The 18,729-nt window shown below is 36.8% G+C and overlaps 1 protein-coding gene across 1 annotated transcript; it reads right to left on the reverse strand.

The window, feature by feature from the left end:
* Positions 1-17,225: 17,225 nt before the first annotated feature.
* Positions 17,226-18,050, reverse strand: LOC140062076 (uncharacterized). Its single transcript, XM_072108120.1, has one exon. The coding sequence runs from the start codon at positions 18,048-18,050 to the stop codon at positions 17,226-17,228; it is 825 nt and encodes a 274-aa protein (XP_071964221.1).
* Positions 18,051-18,729: the final 679 nt, after the last annotated feature.

Consider the following 18,729-nt stretch of genomic DNA (forward strand, 5'->3'; position numbering starts at 1 on the left):
TTAAGCCATTTTAAAACGTTACCGGTACTACAATTTTTTTTTTAAAATACAAAATGCAATATAACCGAATGATTTATAGGGCTATTATAATGACGTTATAAACGGCATGGACCGGGATGACGATACATGGGTTGGGGCGAGTAGGGTCCAGTCATTTCAGAAATATACCTCTTACCCCGATCCATGCCGTCTAGCTGTCATTTTACGCCATTTTAAAACGTTACTACAATTTAAGATTTTCATAAAAAATGCAATGTAAACGTATGATGTATAGGGCTATAATTACGTTATAAACGGCATGGACCGGGATAACGATACATGGGTTGGGGCGAGTAGGGTCCAGTCATTTCAGAAAAATACAACTTGCCCCGGTCCATGCCGTCTAGCTGTCATTTTACGCCATTTTAAAACGTTATTACAATTTAAGGTTTTCATAAAAAATGCAATGTAAACGTATGATTTATAGGGCTATAATTACGTTATAAACGGTATGGACCGGGATGACGATACATGGGTTGGGCTAGTAGGGTCCAGTCGTTTCAGAAAAATACCACTTGACCCGGTCCATGCCGTCTAGCGGCCATTTCACGCCATTTTAAAACGTTACTACAATTTAACTTTTTTTATAAAAAATGCAATATAACCGGATGATATATAGGGCTATAATTACGTTATAAACGTCATGGACCGGGATGACGATGCATGGGTTTGGACGAGTAGTGTCTAGTCATTTCGGAAAAATACCACTTGCCCCGGTCCATGCCGTCTAGCTGTCATTTTACGCAATTTTAAAACGTTACTACAATTTTACGTTTTTAAAAATAAAAAATGCAATATATATGCATGATATAATAGGGCTATAATTACGTTATAAACGGCATGGACCGGGATGACGATACATAGGTTGAGGCGAGTATGTTCGAGTGATTTTATAAAAATACCACTTGCCCCGGTCTATGCCGTCTAGCTGCCATTTTACGCCATTTTAAAATGTTACTACAATTTAACTTTTTTTTAAATAAAAAATAAAATATAAACGCATGATTTATAGGGCTATAATTACGTTATAAACGGCATGGACCGGGATGACGATACATTGATTGGGGCAAGTAGGGTCCAGTCATTTCACCCACGTATCGTCATCCCGGTCCATGCCGTTTATAACGTAATTATAGCCCTATAAATCATGCGTTTATATTGCATTTTTTTTTAAAGTTCAATTGTAGTAACGTTTTAAAATGGCGTAAAATGACAGCTAGACGACATGGACCAGGGCAAGTGGTATTTTTCTGAAATGACTGGACCCTACTCGCCCCAACCCATGTATCGTCATCCCGGTCCATGCCGTTTATAACGTAATTATAGCCCTATATATCTTCCGGTTATATTGCATTTTTTATAAAAAAAAAAATTAAATTGTAGTAACCTTTTAAAATGGCGTAAAATGGCAGCTAGACGGCATGGACCGGGGCAAGTGGTATTTTTCTGAAATGACTGGACCCTACTCGCCCCAACCCATGTATCGTTATCCCGGTCCATGCCGTTTATAACGTAATTATCGCCCTATATATCATCCGGTTATATTACATTTTTTATTTAAAAAAAACGTAAATTGTAGTAACGTTTTAAAATGGCGTAAAATGGCAGCTAGACGTCATGGACCGGGACAAGTGGTATGTTTCTGTAATGACTGGACCCTACTCGCTCCAACCCATGTATCGTCATCCCGGTCCATGCCGTTTATAACGTAATTATAGCCCTATATATCATCCGGTTATATTGCATTTTTTATAAAAACGTTAAATTGTAGTAAGGTTTTAAAATGACGTGAAAAGGCAGCTAGACGGCATGGACCGGGTCAAGTGGTATTTTTCTAAAACTACTGGACCCTACTAGCCCCAACCCATGTATTGTCATCCCGGTCCATGCCGTTTATAACGTAATTATAGCCCTATAAATCATTCGGTTATATTGCATTTTTTATTTTAAAAAATTAAATTGTAGTACCGGTAACGTTTTAAAATGGCGTAAAATGACAGCTAGACGGCATGGACCGGGGCAAGTGGTATTTTTCTGAAATGACTGGACCCTACTCGCTCCAACCCATGTATCGTCATCCCGGTCCATGCCGTTTATAACGTAATTATAGCCCTATATATCATCCGGTTATATTCTATTTTTCTTTAAAAAAAAACTTAAATTGTAGTAACGTTTTAAAATGGCGTAAAATGGCAGCTAGACGGCATGGACCGGGGCAAGTGGTATTTTTCTGAAACGACAGGACCCTACTAGCCCCAACTCATGTATCGTCATCCCGGTCCATGCCGTTTATAACGTAATTATAGCCCTATATATCTTCCGGTTATATTGCATTTTTTATAAAAAAAATTAAATTGTAGTACCGGTAACGTTTTAAAATGGCGTAAAATGACAGCTAGACGGCATGGACCGGGGCAAATGGTATTTTTCTGAAATGACTGGACCCTACTCGCCCCAACCCATGTATCGTCATCCCGGTCCATGCCGTTTATAACGTAATTATAGCCCTATATATCATCCTGTTATATTGCATTTTTTATTTTAAAAAACGTTAAATTGTAGTAACGTTTTAAAATGGCGTAAAATGACAGCTAGACGGCATGGACCGGGGCAAGTGGTATTTTTCTGAAATGACTGGACCCTACTCGCCCCAACCCATGTATCGTCATCCCGGTCCATGCCGTTTATAACGTAATTATAGCCCTATATATCATCCGGTTATATTACATTTTTTATAAAAAAAAAAAATTAAATTGTAGTAACGTTTAAAATGGCGTAAAATGACAGTTAGACGGCATAGACCGGGGCAAGTTGTATATTTCTGAAACGACTGGACCCTACTAGCCCCAACCCATCTATCGTCATCCCGGTCCATGCCGTTTATAACGTATTTATAGCCCTATAAATCATTCAATTATATTGCATTTTTTATAAAAAAAAACGTTAAATTGTAGTAACGTTTCAAAATGGCGTAAAATGATAGCTAGACGGCATGGACCGGGGCAAGTGGTATTTTTCTGAATTGACTGGACCCTAGTTGCCCCAACCCATGTATCGTCTTCCCGGTCCATGCCGTTTATAATGTAATTATAGCCCTATATATCATCCGGTTTTATTACATTTTTTATAAAAAAAATACAATAAATTGTAGTAACGTATAAAATTGCGTAAAATGACAGCTAGACGGCATGGACCGGGGCAAGTGGTATATTTCTGAAACGACTGGACCCTACTAGCCCCAACCCATGTATCGTCATCCCGGTCCATGCCGTTTATAACGTAATTATAGCCCTATAAATCATTCGGTTATATTGCATTTTTTATAAAAAAAAACGTTAAATTGTAGTAACGTTTTAAAATGGCGTAAAATGATAGCTAGACGGCATGGACCGGGGCAAGTGGTATTTTTCTGAATTGACTGGACCCTACTTGCCCCAACCCATGTATCGTCTTCCCGGTCCATGCCGTTTATAACGTAATTATAGCCCTATAAATCATACGTTTACATTGCATTTTTTATGAAAACCTTAAATTTTAGTAACGTTTTAAAATGGCGTAAAATGACAGCTAGACGGCATGGACCGGGGTAAGAGGTATTTTTCTTAAATGACTGAACCCTACTAGCCCCAACCCATGTATCGTCATCCCGGTCCATGCCGTTTATAACGTAATTATAGCCCTATATATCATCCAGTTATATTGCAATTTTTATAAAAACGTTAAATTGTAGTAAGGTTTTAAAATGGCGTGAAATGGCAGCTAGACGGCATGAACCGGGGCAAGTGGTATATTTCTGAAACGACTGGACCCTACTAGCCCCAACCCATGTATCGTCATCCCGGTCCATGCCGTTTATAACGTAATTATAGCCCTATAAATCATACGTTTACATTGCATTTTTTATGAAAACCTTAAATTGTAGTAACGTTTTAAAATGGCGTAAAATGACAGCTAGATGGCATGGACCGGGGTAAGAGGTATTTTTCTGAAATGACTGGACCCTACTCGCCCCAACCCATGTATCGTCATCCCGGTCCATGCCGTTTATAACGTAATTATAGCCCTATAAATCATTCGGTTATATTGCATTTTTTATAAAAAAAAAACGTTAAATTGTAGTAACGTTTTAAAATGGCGTAAAATGATAGCTAGACGGCATGGACCGGGGCAAGTGGTATTTTTCTGAATTGACTGGACCCTACTTGCTCCAACCCATGTATCGTCTTCCCGGTCCATGCCGTTTATAACGTAATTATAGCCCTATAAATCATACGTTTACATTGCATTTTTTATGAAAACCTTAAATTTTAGTAACGTTTTAAAATGGCGTAAAATGACAGCTAGACGGCATGGACCGGGGTAAGAGGTATTTTTCTTAAATGACTGGACCCTACTAGCCCCAACCCATGTATCGTCATCCCGGTCCATGCCGTTTATAACGTAATTATAGCCCTATATATCATCCAGTTATATTGCAATTTTTATAAAAACGTTAAATTGTAGTAAGGTTTTAAAATGGCGTGAAATGGCAGCTAGACGGCATGAACCGGGGCAAGTGGTATATTTTTTAAACGACTGGACCCTACTAGCCCCAACCCATGTATCGTCATCCCGGTCCATGCCGTTTATAACGTAATTATAGCCCTATAAATCATACGTTTACATTGCATTTTTTATGAAAACCTTAAATTGTAGTAACGTTTTAAAATGGCGTAAAATGACAGCTAGATGGCATGGACCGGGGTAAGAGGTATTTTTCTGAAATGACTGGACCCTACTCGCCCCAACCCATGTATCGTCATCCCGGTCCATGCCGTTTATAACGTAATTATAGCCCTATAAATCATTGGTAATGTTGCATTTTTTATTTAAAAAAATTAAATTGTAGTACCGGTAACGTTTTAAAATGGCTTAAAATGACAGCTAGACTGGACCCTACTCGCCCCAACCCATGTTTCGTCATCCCGGTCCATGCCGCTTATAACGTAATTATAGCCCTATATATCATCCTGTTATATTGCATTTTTTATTTAAAAAAACGTTATATTGTAGTAACGTTTTAAAATGGCATAAAATGATAGCTAGACGGCATGGACCGGGGCAAGTGGTATTTTTCTGAATTGACTGGACCCTACTTGCCCCAACCCATGTATCGTCATCCCGGTCCATGCCGTTTGTAACGTAATTATAGCCCTATAAATCATACGTTTACATTGCATTTTTTATGAAAACCTTAAATTGTGGTAACGTTTTAAAATGGCGTAAAACGCTAGCTAGACGGCATGGACCGGGGCAAGTGGTATTTTTCTGAAATGACTGGACCCAACTCGCCCCAAACTATGTATCGTAATCCCGATCCATGCCGTTTATAACGTAATTATAGCCCTATATATCATCCGGTAATATTACATTTTTTATTTAAAAAAAACTTAAATTGTAGTAATGTTTTAAAATGGCGTAAAATGGCAGCTAGACGGCATGGACCGGGGCAATTGGTATTTTTCTGAAACGACTGGACCCTACTAGCCCCAACCCATGTATCGTCATCGCGGTCCATGCCGTTTATAACGTAATTATAGCCCTATAAATCATACGGTTATATTGCATTTTTTATAAAAAAAAACTTAAATTGTAGTAACGTTTTAAAATGGCGTAAAATGACAGCTAGACGGCATGGACCGGGGTAAGAGGTATTTTTCTGAAATGACTGGACCCTCCTCGCCCCAACCCATGTATCGTCATCCCGGTCCATGTCGTTTATAACGTAATTATAGCCCTATATTTCATCCGGTTATATTGCAATTTTTATAAAAACGTTAATTTGTAGTAAGGTTTTAAAATGGCGTGAAATGGCAGCTAGACGGCATGGACCGGGTCAAGTGGTATTTTTCTGAAACTACTGGACCTTACTAGCCCCAACCCATGTATCGTCATCCCGGTCCATGCCGTTTATAACGTAATTATAGCCCTATAAATCATTCGGTTATATTGCATTTTTTATTTAAAAAAATTAAATTGTAGTACCGGTAACGTTTTAAAATGGCGTAAAATTACAGCTAGACGGCATGGACCGGGGCAAGTGGTATTTTTCTGAAATGACTGGACCCTACTCGCCCCAACCCATGTATCGTCATCCCGGTCTATGCCGTTTATAACGTAATTATAGCCCTATATATTATCCTGTTGTATTGCATTTTTTATTTAAAAAAACGTTAAATTGTAGTAACGTTTTAAAATGGCGTAAAATGACAGCTAGACGGCATGGACCGGGGCAAGTGGTATTTTTCTGAAACGACTGGACTCTACTAGCCCCAACCCATGTATCGTCATCCCGGTCCATGCCGTTCATAACGTAATTATAGCCCTATAAATCATTCGGTTATATTTCATTTTTTTATAAAAAAAAAACGTTAAATTGTGGTAACGTTTTAAAATGGCGTAAAATGCTAGCTAGACGGCATGGACCGGGGCAAGTGGTATTTTTCTGAAATGACTGGACCCTACTCGCCCCAACTCATGTATCGTCATCCCGGTCCATGCCGTTTATAACGTAATTATAGCCCTATATATCATCCGGTAATATTACATTTTTCATTTAAAAAAAACTTAAATTGTAGTAACGTTTTAAAATGGCGTAAAATGGCAGCTAGACGGCATGGACCGGGGCAAGTGGTATTTTTCTGAAACGACTGGACCCTACTAGCCCCAACCCATGTATCGTCATCCCGGTCCATGCCGTTTATAACGTAATTATAGCCCTATAAATCATACGGTTATATTGCATTTTTTATAAAAAAAAAACTTAAATTGTGGTAACGTTTTAAAATGGCGTAAAATGGCAGCTAGACGGCATGGACCGGGGCAAGTGGTATTTTTCTGAAATGACTAGATCCTACTCGCCCCAATCCATGTATCGTCATCCCGGTCCATGCCGTTTATCACGTAATTATAGCCCTATATTTCATCCGGTTATATTGCAATTTTTATTTAAAAAAACGTTAAATTGTAGTAACGTTTTAAAATGGCGTAAAATGACAGCTAGACGGCATGGACCGGGGCAAGTGGTATTTTTCTGAAACGACTGGACCCTACTAGCCCCAACCCATGTATCGTCATCCCGGTCCATGCCGTTCATAACGTAATTATAGCCCTATAAATCATTCGGTTATATTTCATTTTTTTATAAAAAAACCCCGTTAAATTGTGGTAACGTTTTAAAATGGCGTAAAATGCTAGCTAGACGGCATGGACCGGGGCAAGTGGTATTTTTCTGAAATGACTGGACCCTACTCGCCCCAACCCATGTATCTTCATCCCGGTCCATGCCGTTTATAACGTAATTATAGCCCTATATATCATCCGGTAATATTACATTTTTCATTAAAAAAAAACTTAAATTGTAGTAACGTTTTAAAATGGCGTAAAATGGCAGCTAGACGGCATGGACCGGGGCAAGTGGTATTTTTCTGAAACGACAGGACCATACTAGCCCCAACCCATGTATCGTCATCCCGGTCCATGCCGTTTATAACGTAATTATAGCCCTATAAATCATACGGTTATATTGCATTTTTTATAAAAAAAAAACTTAAATTGTGGTAACGTTTTAAAATGGCGTAAAATGGCAGCTAGACGGCATGGACCGGGGCAAGTGGTATTTTTCTGAAATGACTAGATCCTACTCGCCCCAATCCATGTATCGTCATCCCGGTCCATGCCGTTTATCACGTAATTATAGCCGTATATTTCATCCGGTTATATTGCAATTTTTATTTAAAAAAACGTTAAATTGTAGTAACGTTTTAAAATGGCGTAAAATGACAGCTAGACGGCATGGACCGGGGCAAGTGGTATTTTTCTGAAATGACTGGACCCAACTAGCCCCAACCCATGTATCGTCATCCCGGTCCATGCCGTTCATAACGTAATTATAGCCCTATAAATCATTCGGTTATATTTCATTTTTTTATAAAAAAAAACGTTAAATTGTGGTATCGTTTTAAAATGGCGTAAAATGCTAGCTAGACGGCATGGACCGGGGCAAGTGGTATTTTTCTGAAATGACTGGACCCTACTCGCCCCAACCCATGTATCGTCATCCCGGTCCATGCCGTTTATAACGTAATTATAGCCCTATATATCATCCGGTAATATTACATTTTTCCTTTAAAAAAAACTTAAATTGTAGTAACGTTTTAAAATGGCGAAAAATGGCAGCTAGACGGCATGGACCGGGGCAAGTGGTATTTTTCTGAAACGACAGGACCCTACTAGCCCCAACCCATGTATCGTCATCCCGGTCCATGCCGTTTATAACGTAATTATAGCCCTATAAATCATACGGTTGTATTGCATTTTTTATAAAAAAAAAAACTTAAATTGTGGTAACGTTTTAAAATGGCGTAAAATGGCAGCTAGACGGCATGGACCGGGGCAAGTGGTATTTTTCTGAAATGACTAGATCCTACTCGCCCCAATCCATGTATCGTCATCCCGGTCCATGCCGTTTATCACGTAATTATAGCCCTATATTTCATCCGGTTATATTGCAATTTTTATTTAAAAAAACGTTAAATTGTAGTAACGTTTTAAAATGGCGTAAAATGACAGCTAGACGGCATGGACCGGGGCAAGTGGTATTTTTCTGAAACGACTGGACCCTACTAGCCCCAACCCATGTATCGTCATCCCGGTCCATGCCGTTCATAACGTAATTATAGCCCTATAAATCATTCGGTTATATTTCATTTTTTTATAAAAAAAACGTTAAATTGTGGTAACGTTTTAAAATGGCGTAAAATGCTAGCTAGACGGCATGGACCGGGGCAAGTGGTATTTTTCTGAAATGACTGGACCCTTCTCGCCCCAACCCATGTATCGTCATCCCGGTCCATGCCGTTTATAACGTAATTATAGCCCTATATATCATCCGGTAATATTACATTTTTCATTTAAAAAAAACTTAAATTGTAGTAACGTTTTAAAATGGCGTAAAATGGCAGCTAGACGGCAGGGACCGGGGCAAGTGGTATTTTTCTGAAACGACAGGACCCTACTAGCCCCAACCCATGTATCGTCATCCCGGTCCATGCCGTTTATAACGTAATTATAGCCCTATAAATCATACGGTTATATTGCATTTTTTATTTAAAAAAAACTTAAATTGTGGTAACGTTTTAAAATGGCGTAAAATGGCAGCTAGACGGCATGGACCGGGGCAAGTGGTATTTTTCTGAAATGACTAGATCCTACTCGCCCCAATCCATGTATCGTCATCCCGGTCCATGCCGTTTATCACGTAATTATAGCCCTATAAATCATCCGGTATATTGCATTTTTTATTTAAAAAAACATTAAATTGTAGTAAGGTTTTAAAATGGCGTAAAATGACAGCTAGACGGCATGGACCGGGGCAAGTGGTATTTTTCTGAAACGACTGGACCCTACTAGCCCCAACCCATGTATCGTCATCCCGGTCCATGCTGTTTATAACGAAGTTATAGCCCTATAAATCATAACCCTAGTTAATCTAAGCCGTAAGTATAAAATCATTTAATTAAAATATTACACATATTGCGCCCCATACATGTGAATGTGAATGTCGAATAAGGATCCAACTTCACAAAAAAAATTGAATATCGAATAAGGAATAAGTAACCAACTTCACGCCGGTCGATAAATGGCGCTCTCGATCCCCATATTTGAGCATTATTGACGATCGAGTCGAGCATTCTCTACTTCTACGGAGCGCCATTTATGCCTTTATTTATTTCCGAAATAGAAATAGTACTACAACGGTAACTGGTTCAGTGGACCAAATTTAGCACCAGTGGAACACAGTGATATAAAATAGAAATAAGTCACTCATTTTAATATCTTTTCGTATGTTAATACACTGGGCTCAAGTGGACACAATTTGGAGCCAGTGGAGCACAGTGATATAATAGAAACAAGTCATTGAATGTTAATATCTTTTCGTATGCTACGGGGTATGCTAGTCTAGTACTGTGCTCAAGTGGACACAATTTTGCGCCAGTGGAGCACAGTGATATAAAATAGAAATAAGTCACTGAATTTTAATATCTTTTCGTATTTTAATACACTTTACTCAATTGAACCCTATTTGGAGCCGGGGAGCACAGTGATATAAAATAGAAATAAGTCACTGAATGTTAATATCTTTTCGTATTTTAATACACTGTGCTCAAGTGGACCCAATTAGTATCCCTAAATTAGCCATATATTGAGCAAATCTGTGACAAAATTTAAAAGAAGCTAATTTCAACTGATTTTGGTAGGTATGGGTATGGACAACTACCAAAAAAAAGAAGGGAAGATATAGGGGCTGGGGAAAATCGGAGGTCAAAGTTCATTGACCGTTGCCAAATAGCTATAATAGTATGAATCATATTTCGTCACTATTTAATTTTATATTCCAATTTTATTGAAGCATATATAAAGTCGAGTTTTTTTTAAACCCAACCTAAAATTCGCCTCTGGATAGTTGAAATTTAACATTATAATTATCAATGTGATATGATAAATCTAATTGATGCCGATTTCCAGACCAATTTCGAAGCTTAGACTAATTCCGCCGCCAGGCTAGGCCATGCGCATATACGAAGTCGAGTTTTTAGACTAGAAAACCCCACCTAAAATGTTGACGTCGCATCTGGAGATAGTTAAATCATAGGTGACTATGTATATTAATAAGTATAAATAAGTGCATTTCTGGGCTCTATTTTCATTGCTCTGCCTCAACCATGGATGGGCTAGTACTGGAGACTTAATATTTAATTTAATTTTATATTTCAATTAATAGGTGCACTTTCCGGGAACAAGCTCATATTGTCCTGGTGAGTCTTATATAGTTTGTTTCATTCAAATCATGTAACACCATTTTTTCGGGCGGGAACCTACTGTATACAGCTCTTTTTTTTCAAAATTGTCTTTGCTCAGCCCCACAAGCATGGTGGGGTACTGAAGATTCTTATGTTGTTTGAAAACATAAAAGATAAATTTGAATCAATGTGAATGCCAAGATGGTTCTGTTTGTCAGTTTGTGATATGGGTATTAAAAGTAGTGACTTTTTTTCTATTTTATATCACTGTGCTCCACTGGTGCTAAATTGGGTCCACTTGAGCAGTTACCGTTAGTACTATTTCTATTACTGAAGTTAATAAAGGCATAAATGGCGCTCCGTAGAGAATGCTCCAGTCGTCAGAATGACGCTCTGATCTGAATCTTTGTTAGTTGAGAGATAGACGTACACATATCTTTTGATACCTGGGAAGAACTTATATTATATTATTATATTAATATACTAAATACATAGCTTATACAACACACTATATTGTAATTGAAACAAAAAATAAAAGAACACTTTCATACAATTCATGATCTTTTATTATAAAATGAATAATACAATCAGAAAATGGAGGAGACCATTAAAAGTAAAAATCACATTCTGTTTTAAACACACAACAGTGTATGTATAATAGACATATAGTTAATAGTGACTATGATTTAGATAAGCAAATACTATATTAATATATAGGTAAATTAGGCCAAATTGAAAAAAGCAATCTTTGTTAACTAAACACAAAACAACTCTTAATATATTAAAAGTAGAGTTGTTTTTGATATGGTTTTTTTATACAACTCATTCAATTCTGTTTATGATTGTCCTCTTGTTGCTTTGTTTAAGTTGCATATTCCAACTCGTACTCGCAGCAAGTGTTTGCTTCACGTTCCTTGTGGTCGTGTTGAATGCACAAAACGAGGTGTTTTTCAGCGGTTACCTAACACATTTAATAGGTTACTTGTTTGGATATTGATTTATTTTATGATAGTTTAAATGTATTTAAGGGTAAAATTGTTAAATCTCTATAATGTTCCAATCTTTGTTTATGTTTTTGTTGCTTATTTGAATACATTTTTATAGTTTATTATTATGTTAGATTCAACCTGTTAGTGGCGGTTTCATCGCTGTTGGTTGACAACTGAATAAAATAAGTAAAATAAAATATTAAATCGTATTACCACCGTCATTCTAGATCAATTTACTACTTTTAGTATATTTTACTATTGCCATATTATTAATTATTCTAATGGAATGTCTAAAAATAAATAACAGCAGTAAAAATATTTTTTCAAATTTATATAAAAGAACAACAACTATAGAACATGAATAATAAAGCATAATAACATAAAGCAACCATTAATGTTTCCTAGTTAGACCATCATGTGACCAGATAATCTAGTTAGACCATCATGTGACCAGATAATCTAGTTAGACCATCATGTGACCAGATAATCTAGTTAGACCATCATGTGACCAGATAATCTAGTTAGACCATCATGTGACCAGATAATCTAGTTAGACCATCATGTGACCAGATAATCTAGTTAGGCCATCATGTGACCAGATAATCTAGTTAGACCATCATGTGACCAGATAATCTAGTTAGACCATCATGTGACCAGATAATCTAGTTAGGCCATTATGTGACCAGATAATCTAGTTAGACCATCATGTGACCAGATAATCTAGTAAGGCCATCATGTGACCAGATAATCTAGTTAGGCCATCATGTGACCAGATAATCTAGTTAGGCCATCATGTGACCAGATAATCTAGTTAGGCCATCATGTGACCAGATAATCTAGTTAGGCCATCATGTGACCAGATAATCTAGTTAGGCCATCATGTGACCAGATAATCTAGTTAGGCCATCATGTGACCAGATAATCTAGTTAGGCAATCATGTGACCCAGTAATCGAATTAAGCCATCATGTGACCCGGTAATATAGTAAGGCCATCATGTGACCTGGTAATCTTTTAGTTAGGCCATCATGTGACCCAGTAATCTTTTAGTTAGTCCATCATATGACCTGTTAACTTTGCTTTTAACTGTGCATCATTGAATACTTGTTTATACAGTACTTTACATACTTAAATGTGTTATAACTAAACTGTCACATTGTATGCAAAGGTTCTTTATGATTCTGCAATGTTTTTGTGTGTCTTAACTTGATTTCTCATCTCGTCATGTTTCCTTTTTTCACCATAATGTTGATATTCATGATCGTCATTACATGCTGACTGGTGATAATGTTACAAACTTTCCATAGCATCACAGCTACCACTTTCATTACAACAAAAGAACACACAATTTCCTAAGCAGTTATAACAGACCAGGCCCAAAGCAACGCTAAAGACTATTGTACATATGGTGCAAGGACGCCTCTCTAGAAAGAAACCTGTTAGATAGAGAATGATGAACATTGCATGGCTGTGAAGCAAACCAATATTGACGAAGCCTAGCCCAGTTTTTGGCAAAGGCATTAGAAGTACGGGCAGAAGCCATTGTAAACAGTACATGATGAAGGCTTCCAGTTAGATACTCATATCTAGAGTTATTTGAATGATAATGAATTCATGAAGAGTACGTTCATCATTGAGTAGTTACAGGGTTAGATAACCTCTCTAATTTTAATCCACTTGGTATATTCCATTAGTTTGAGATAACTGTATGTATTATTATCTGTAATAAAAAAAGAAATAATTATGATTTAATTTATTTATGATTAGTTAGTATGATATTGATATGACCTACTAAATAAACACGCTAAAGCTACCCTTTCATTCCAATCAATTTAATATTAACATATCGGATCCAATACAATACAATACTAACTACTAACAGTAACAATGACAACTTGCTTGGGCGAAACGACCATTTGTATGTCCAGACATAGCCTAGCCTACCTACACTTCTCCACTACTACTAGCTAGGCCTAGCATTACTTAGAGGCCTAGGCCTAGACTAGTAGTAGTAGTAGGCTACATACTAGGCCTAGCTAGGCCTACCTACTAGAGGCTAGCTAGTAGGCCCTGGGCCTAGCCTCTACTATGCTAGCTAGGCCTACTTAGTACTAACATTTTTATTAGCTAGGTCCAGGGCCTTAGCTAAGCCTACTGGCGCTAATGCAGTTTCGTACACAATCATTTATGTAGGCCTGAACCACTATCAGACCCTACCTCCACACCCCTGTCCACCCTGTTGTGTATGTGCTCTCATAACAGAACGAACCGACCACGCACGTATCATATCCCCGAACAACAAAAATCATCGGTAATCCATCACACAACCACCACCACCAACGAACGACGACCAAATTAATGATTATTGTCGGCCTGTCATTGGTCGAACGTTACCATCTAGCCTATTATGATGACGAAATAGACTCGCTCACTCAGTCTCAAGGTGCGAGCCAGCGAGGCATGCAATTCCCTCAGGGCCTTTACGGTAATTTATAAACATAAACAGCGCGCGCAGCGGCGCAACACATACAAGAGCTTAACTACTAATGTTAATATTCCTAAACAATAAAATATCAGTGATAATAAATAGGATTTAGTTTAGGGCTACCACTGTGCGCTACAATACCCATTGGTTAAAGCTATTAACTGTCTACACTATCAAACTAGTATGACAAAAAAAGTGTGGTGTGTCCAAATATGGTAGTGATATGTTTAAATATGGTAGTGATATGACATCAATTATGTCCATATATAGGCACATCACATTGTCACATAAAGCTTGATAGTGTAGACAGAGCTAATTACTTTCACTCTTGCAATTGAGCCAAAGCTAATTTTGTGCATTTATAAACAAGCACGAATGTGCAATACTCAGGGTACAGCGAAAGAAGCTGTAATGACGTCATAAGACCGGATGTAACGTCACATAGGCCTACACATAACCTCGCTACGGTACCATCTTCGAGACGTGATATGGCTGCATCCGGTTTGAAATTTAAAAATCCAGCTCTATAGCTTTGAGGACATGTCCCTGTAGTATATTCAAGCCAAATCCCAGCTCAATACTACAGCGAATAAGGGATCAGTAGTACTTTATAAATCGCACTTTTTACTCAATAGTGTTCGGATGGAAGAAGAAGAGGAAAAGATGCGAGAGTCCCAGACTCAAGTACCCCATGGAGGTATGAGTACCCCGAGTAATAAAACGAAATATACTCTATATCATATTACGTATACAGTATATTTCACCATAAAATTTAAGAAAAAATAGGTTTCGCCAATGCTCGAAAATCGGGGACCTTCTGCGTGTTAAGCAGACTTGATAACCACTGGGCCTACACTACGAAACATCTTACACCAAAAATGTGGATTACACAAAGTTTTTTAATCCATTTAAATTACAAATAAATATGGTAATAAGCACAAAGTAAAATAAACATGTGTAAAAGTGATAACTACCGATTACACAAAATAAGTATTTAAAAAAATAATAAAAATCTGATATATGTACATATTGCGTATAAAGTACTTTTCACACTAAAGTTAAAAAAAAGAAAAGGTTTCACCCGGTCTCGAACCGAGGACCTTCTGCGTGTTAAGCAGGCGTGATAACCACTACGCCAAGAAGCCGCATATAAGTACATAACGCTGTGGTGTGTGTCACACATTGTGGCTTCTTAATAAACAAATTAATTAACAAACAAGCACGAATGTGCGATACTCGGGGTACAGCAAAAGAGGTTAGGTACCCCGAGTAATAAAACGAGATATACGCTATATCATAATTACGTATACAGTATATTTCACCATAAAGTTTAAGAAAAATAGGTTTCGCCAGGGCTCGAACCTTCTGCGTGTTAATCAAACCTGATAACCACTACACTCCGAAACCTCTTTGTGGGTTACACAAAGTTTTTTAATCCATACAATGAATGGCAAGAGACATCCTCTATAATAGATAGCGATCTGTAAAACGATAGATTGTGATTATATTTTAATGTAAGGGGTGCACGAAGACGCATTTATGACGGTTGAACCATAAAGATCGCAAATTTGGCCACTTTTTTTATGGCATCATGCATGGCTAATGTTATAATTCAATATATATATAGATGATGTAAAATCATTTATTATTTTTTTATATTCAGATACTTCTCAGAATACATTTTATTTATTTTCGTTATGTATATAGTATATGTTATGTATATAGTATATGTTATGATCAAATAAGTTAAAACTGCCTCAATATAGATTTATTTTAACGACATGTTTCGGACATAGCCCATCATCAGGTGAAAAGAATTGTAACAAAGGATAACATATATAAGTCACAAAATTACATAATAAAACAAATCAGCCAATCAAAGATGTTAACAAACAAAAGGCATAGTTATAAAGGCACGCCTCCAAAAGCTATGGTGTACAAAGCAGGAACGGTTGCTTATAAAGCAGGAAATTTAAAACAAAGACAAAAGCTTCAAGTGTAAATAAATGTTAATATGTGAATGTCTCTGGCAAAATTAATGTTTAAAGGATCTAAATTGTACATTTATGCCGGTAGGGGCAAGAGTGCCAAGCTTTACAATTATTCTTTCTTCTATAATTCTACGAGATGTCTCAGAACCATTACATACTTTAACACCAGAAATAGTAATATCCGAAAGGGAATGCTCATTATTACAAAAATGGGTGGCTACAGGTAATCCGGGAGTCTTTAGTTTAATAGACCTTAAATGTTCTACAAACCTATCACCTAACCTGCGTTTAGTTTCACCAATATAAAGCATATTACATTTAGTACACGAAATACAATAAACTAGATTTCTAGTGGTGCACGTAATACGATCTGTGATAACATAATTACCAGAAGGTCCTACTATTTGGTTTGAACATGAAACGTAATTACATGTCGAACATCTATTTCTATTACATTTGAATGTTCCAGTTGATTCATTACCGTACCTTTGTTTTGTAATTTAGATTTAACTAAAGTGTCTTTAATGCTTTGATCACGTCTGTAAGCTATCATGGGTGGTTCTTGAAAAATATCTTTTGTCGCGGATTTATCTTCAGTCAAAATTGAAAAGTTATCGCGGACAATGTTAATAACCTTCTTATTCATAGGATGATACGTGAGGACTAGAGGTATGCGGTCACAAGCATTTGTATTATGTATAGGTTGCAATGTGTCCTCGTGCGTTAACTGGCAAACTTTTCTTAGAGATTTCACAGTAGTATCAGATGGATATTCGCGTGCATTGAAAAAATCGATCATCTCAGATGCTTTGATGTTAAAGTCATCATCATCGCTACATAAACGTCGAAGTCTAACAAGTTGCGAATACGGTATAGCATTCTTACAAAGCTGGAGGATGCGAAGAGTTGTAATTTAGATAAGTGTGCGCGTCAGTATCTTTGTAGTGGACGGATGTAGAAAGACCAGGTTTATCAATAGATAAACTAATATCAAGGAAAGGCACACACTTGTCAGAAATTTCATGAGTAGGCCTAAACTTTATAGCAGGATGAAAATTGTTCACAAAGTTAATGAACTCATTAAGTTCATCTAAAGTTCCCGACATAACACCAACACAATCATCAATATACCGTTTGAATAAATCTGGTTTCTTCCCCTTATAATCTCGTAACACATTCTGCTCAAAATACCCCATAAAGAGGCAAGCAAAGTTAGGTCCCATTTTTGTACCCATGCTTATCCCAGAAACTTGCCGAAAAAACTTTCCATTGAAGTTGAAGGCTGTAGTATTAAGTACAAGTTCAGCGAGACGTAGTATTGTCGATGCGGGATATTTAATTGAATTATCTAGTTCAATAAAATGTCTCATTGCGCTAAGTCCATCTTGAATAGGAATTGATGTGTATAAGGCCGTAACATTCATTGTAAAAAGATAAGCACTCTCAGATGAAAATGTATAATCTTTAAACAAAACTACAGCTTCTTTGCTATCTTTGATGTGGGTTGGCAGATTTTGTACAATTGGCTTCAAGATTCCATCCAAGAACTCGCTAATAACAACTGTAGGCGCGTTACAAGCGGAAACAATAGGTCTACCAGGACTGTTAGTCTTGTGTATTTTAGGTAACATGTAAAAGCTAGGACAAGTGGCGTCAGAATTAATCAATATATGGGCTGTAGAAGGAAGCTCTTTCTTCTTAATCATACTATTTACAGTCTTCTTAACAATACCAGTATATGTTATGTATATAGTATAATATGTTATGTATATAGTATATGTTATGTATATAGTATATGTTATGTATATAGTATATGTTATGTATATAGTATACAAATAATGAATGTTTATGAGTGCAATGGTACAAATAATGGCACGAGGTGAATGATGAAAGGTTATATCAACGAGGCAAAGCCGAGTTGATATAACCTTTCATCATTCACCAAGTGCCATTATTTGTACCATTACACGAATACAATGTTATGTATATAGTATATGTTGTGTATATAGTATACAAATAATGAATGTTTATGAGTGCAATGGTACAAATAATGGCACGAGGTGAATGATGAAAGGTTATATCAACGAGGCAAAGCCGAGTTGATATAACCTTTCATCATTCACCAAGTGCCATTATTTGTACCATTACACGAATACAAAACATTCATTATTTGTTTTATATAACATCTAGACGTTTTTTTTTCGTACACAAAAATGTTTCAAAAAGTACTATTTAACGATCGTTGAATAGTGCGTACTATTGCACGCCATGTGACCCACATTCGTCCAATCAAATGACAGGAATTTATATAGGTGTTATATAATATATGTTATGTATATAGTATATGTTATGTATATAGTATATGTTATGTATATAGTATATGTT

Source organism: Antedon mediterranea, chromosome 11 (assembly GCF_964355755.1).
Source record: "Antedon mediterranea chromosome 11, ecAntMedi1.1, whole genome shotgun sequence".
Taxonomy (NCBI): domain Eukaryota; kingdom Metazoa; phylum Echinodermata; class Crinoidea; order Comatulida; family Antedonidae; genus Antedon; species Antedon mediterranea.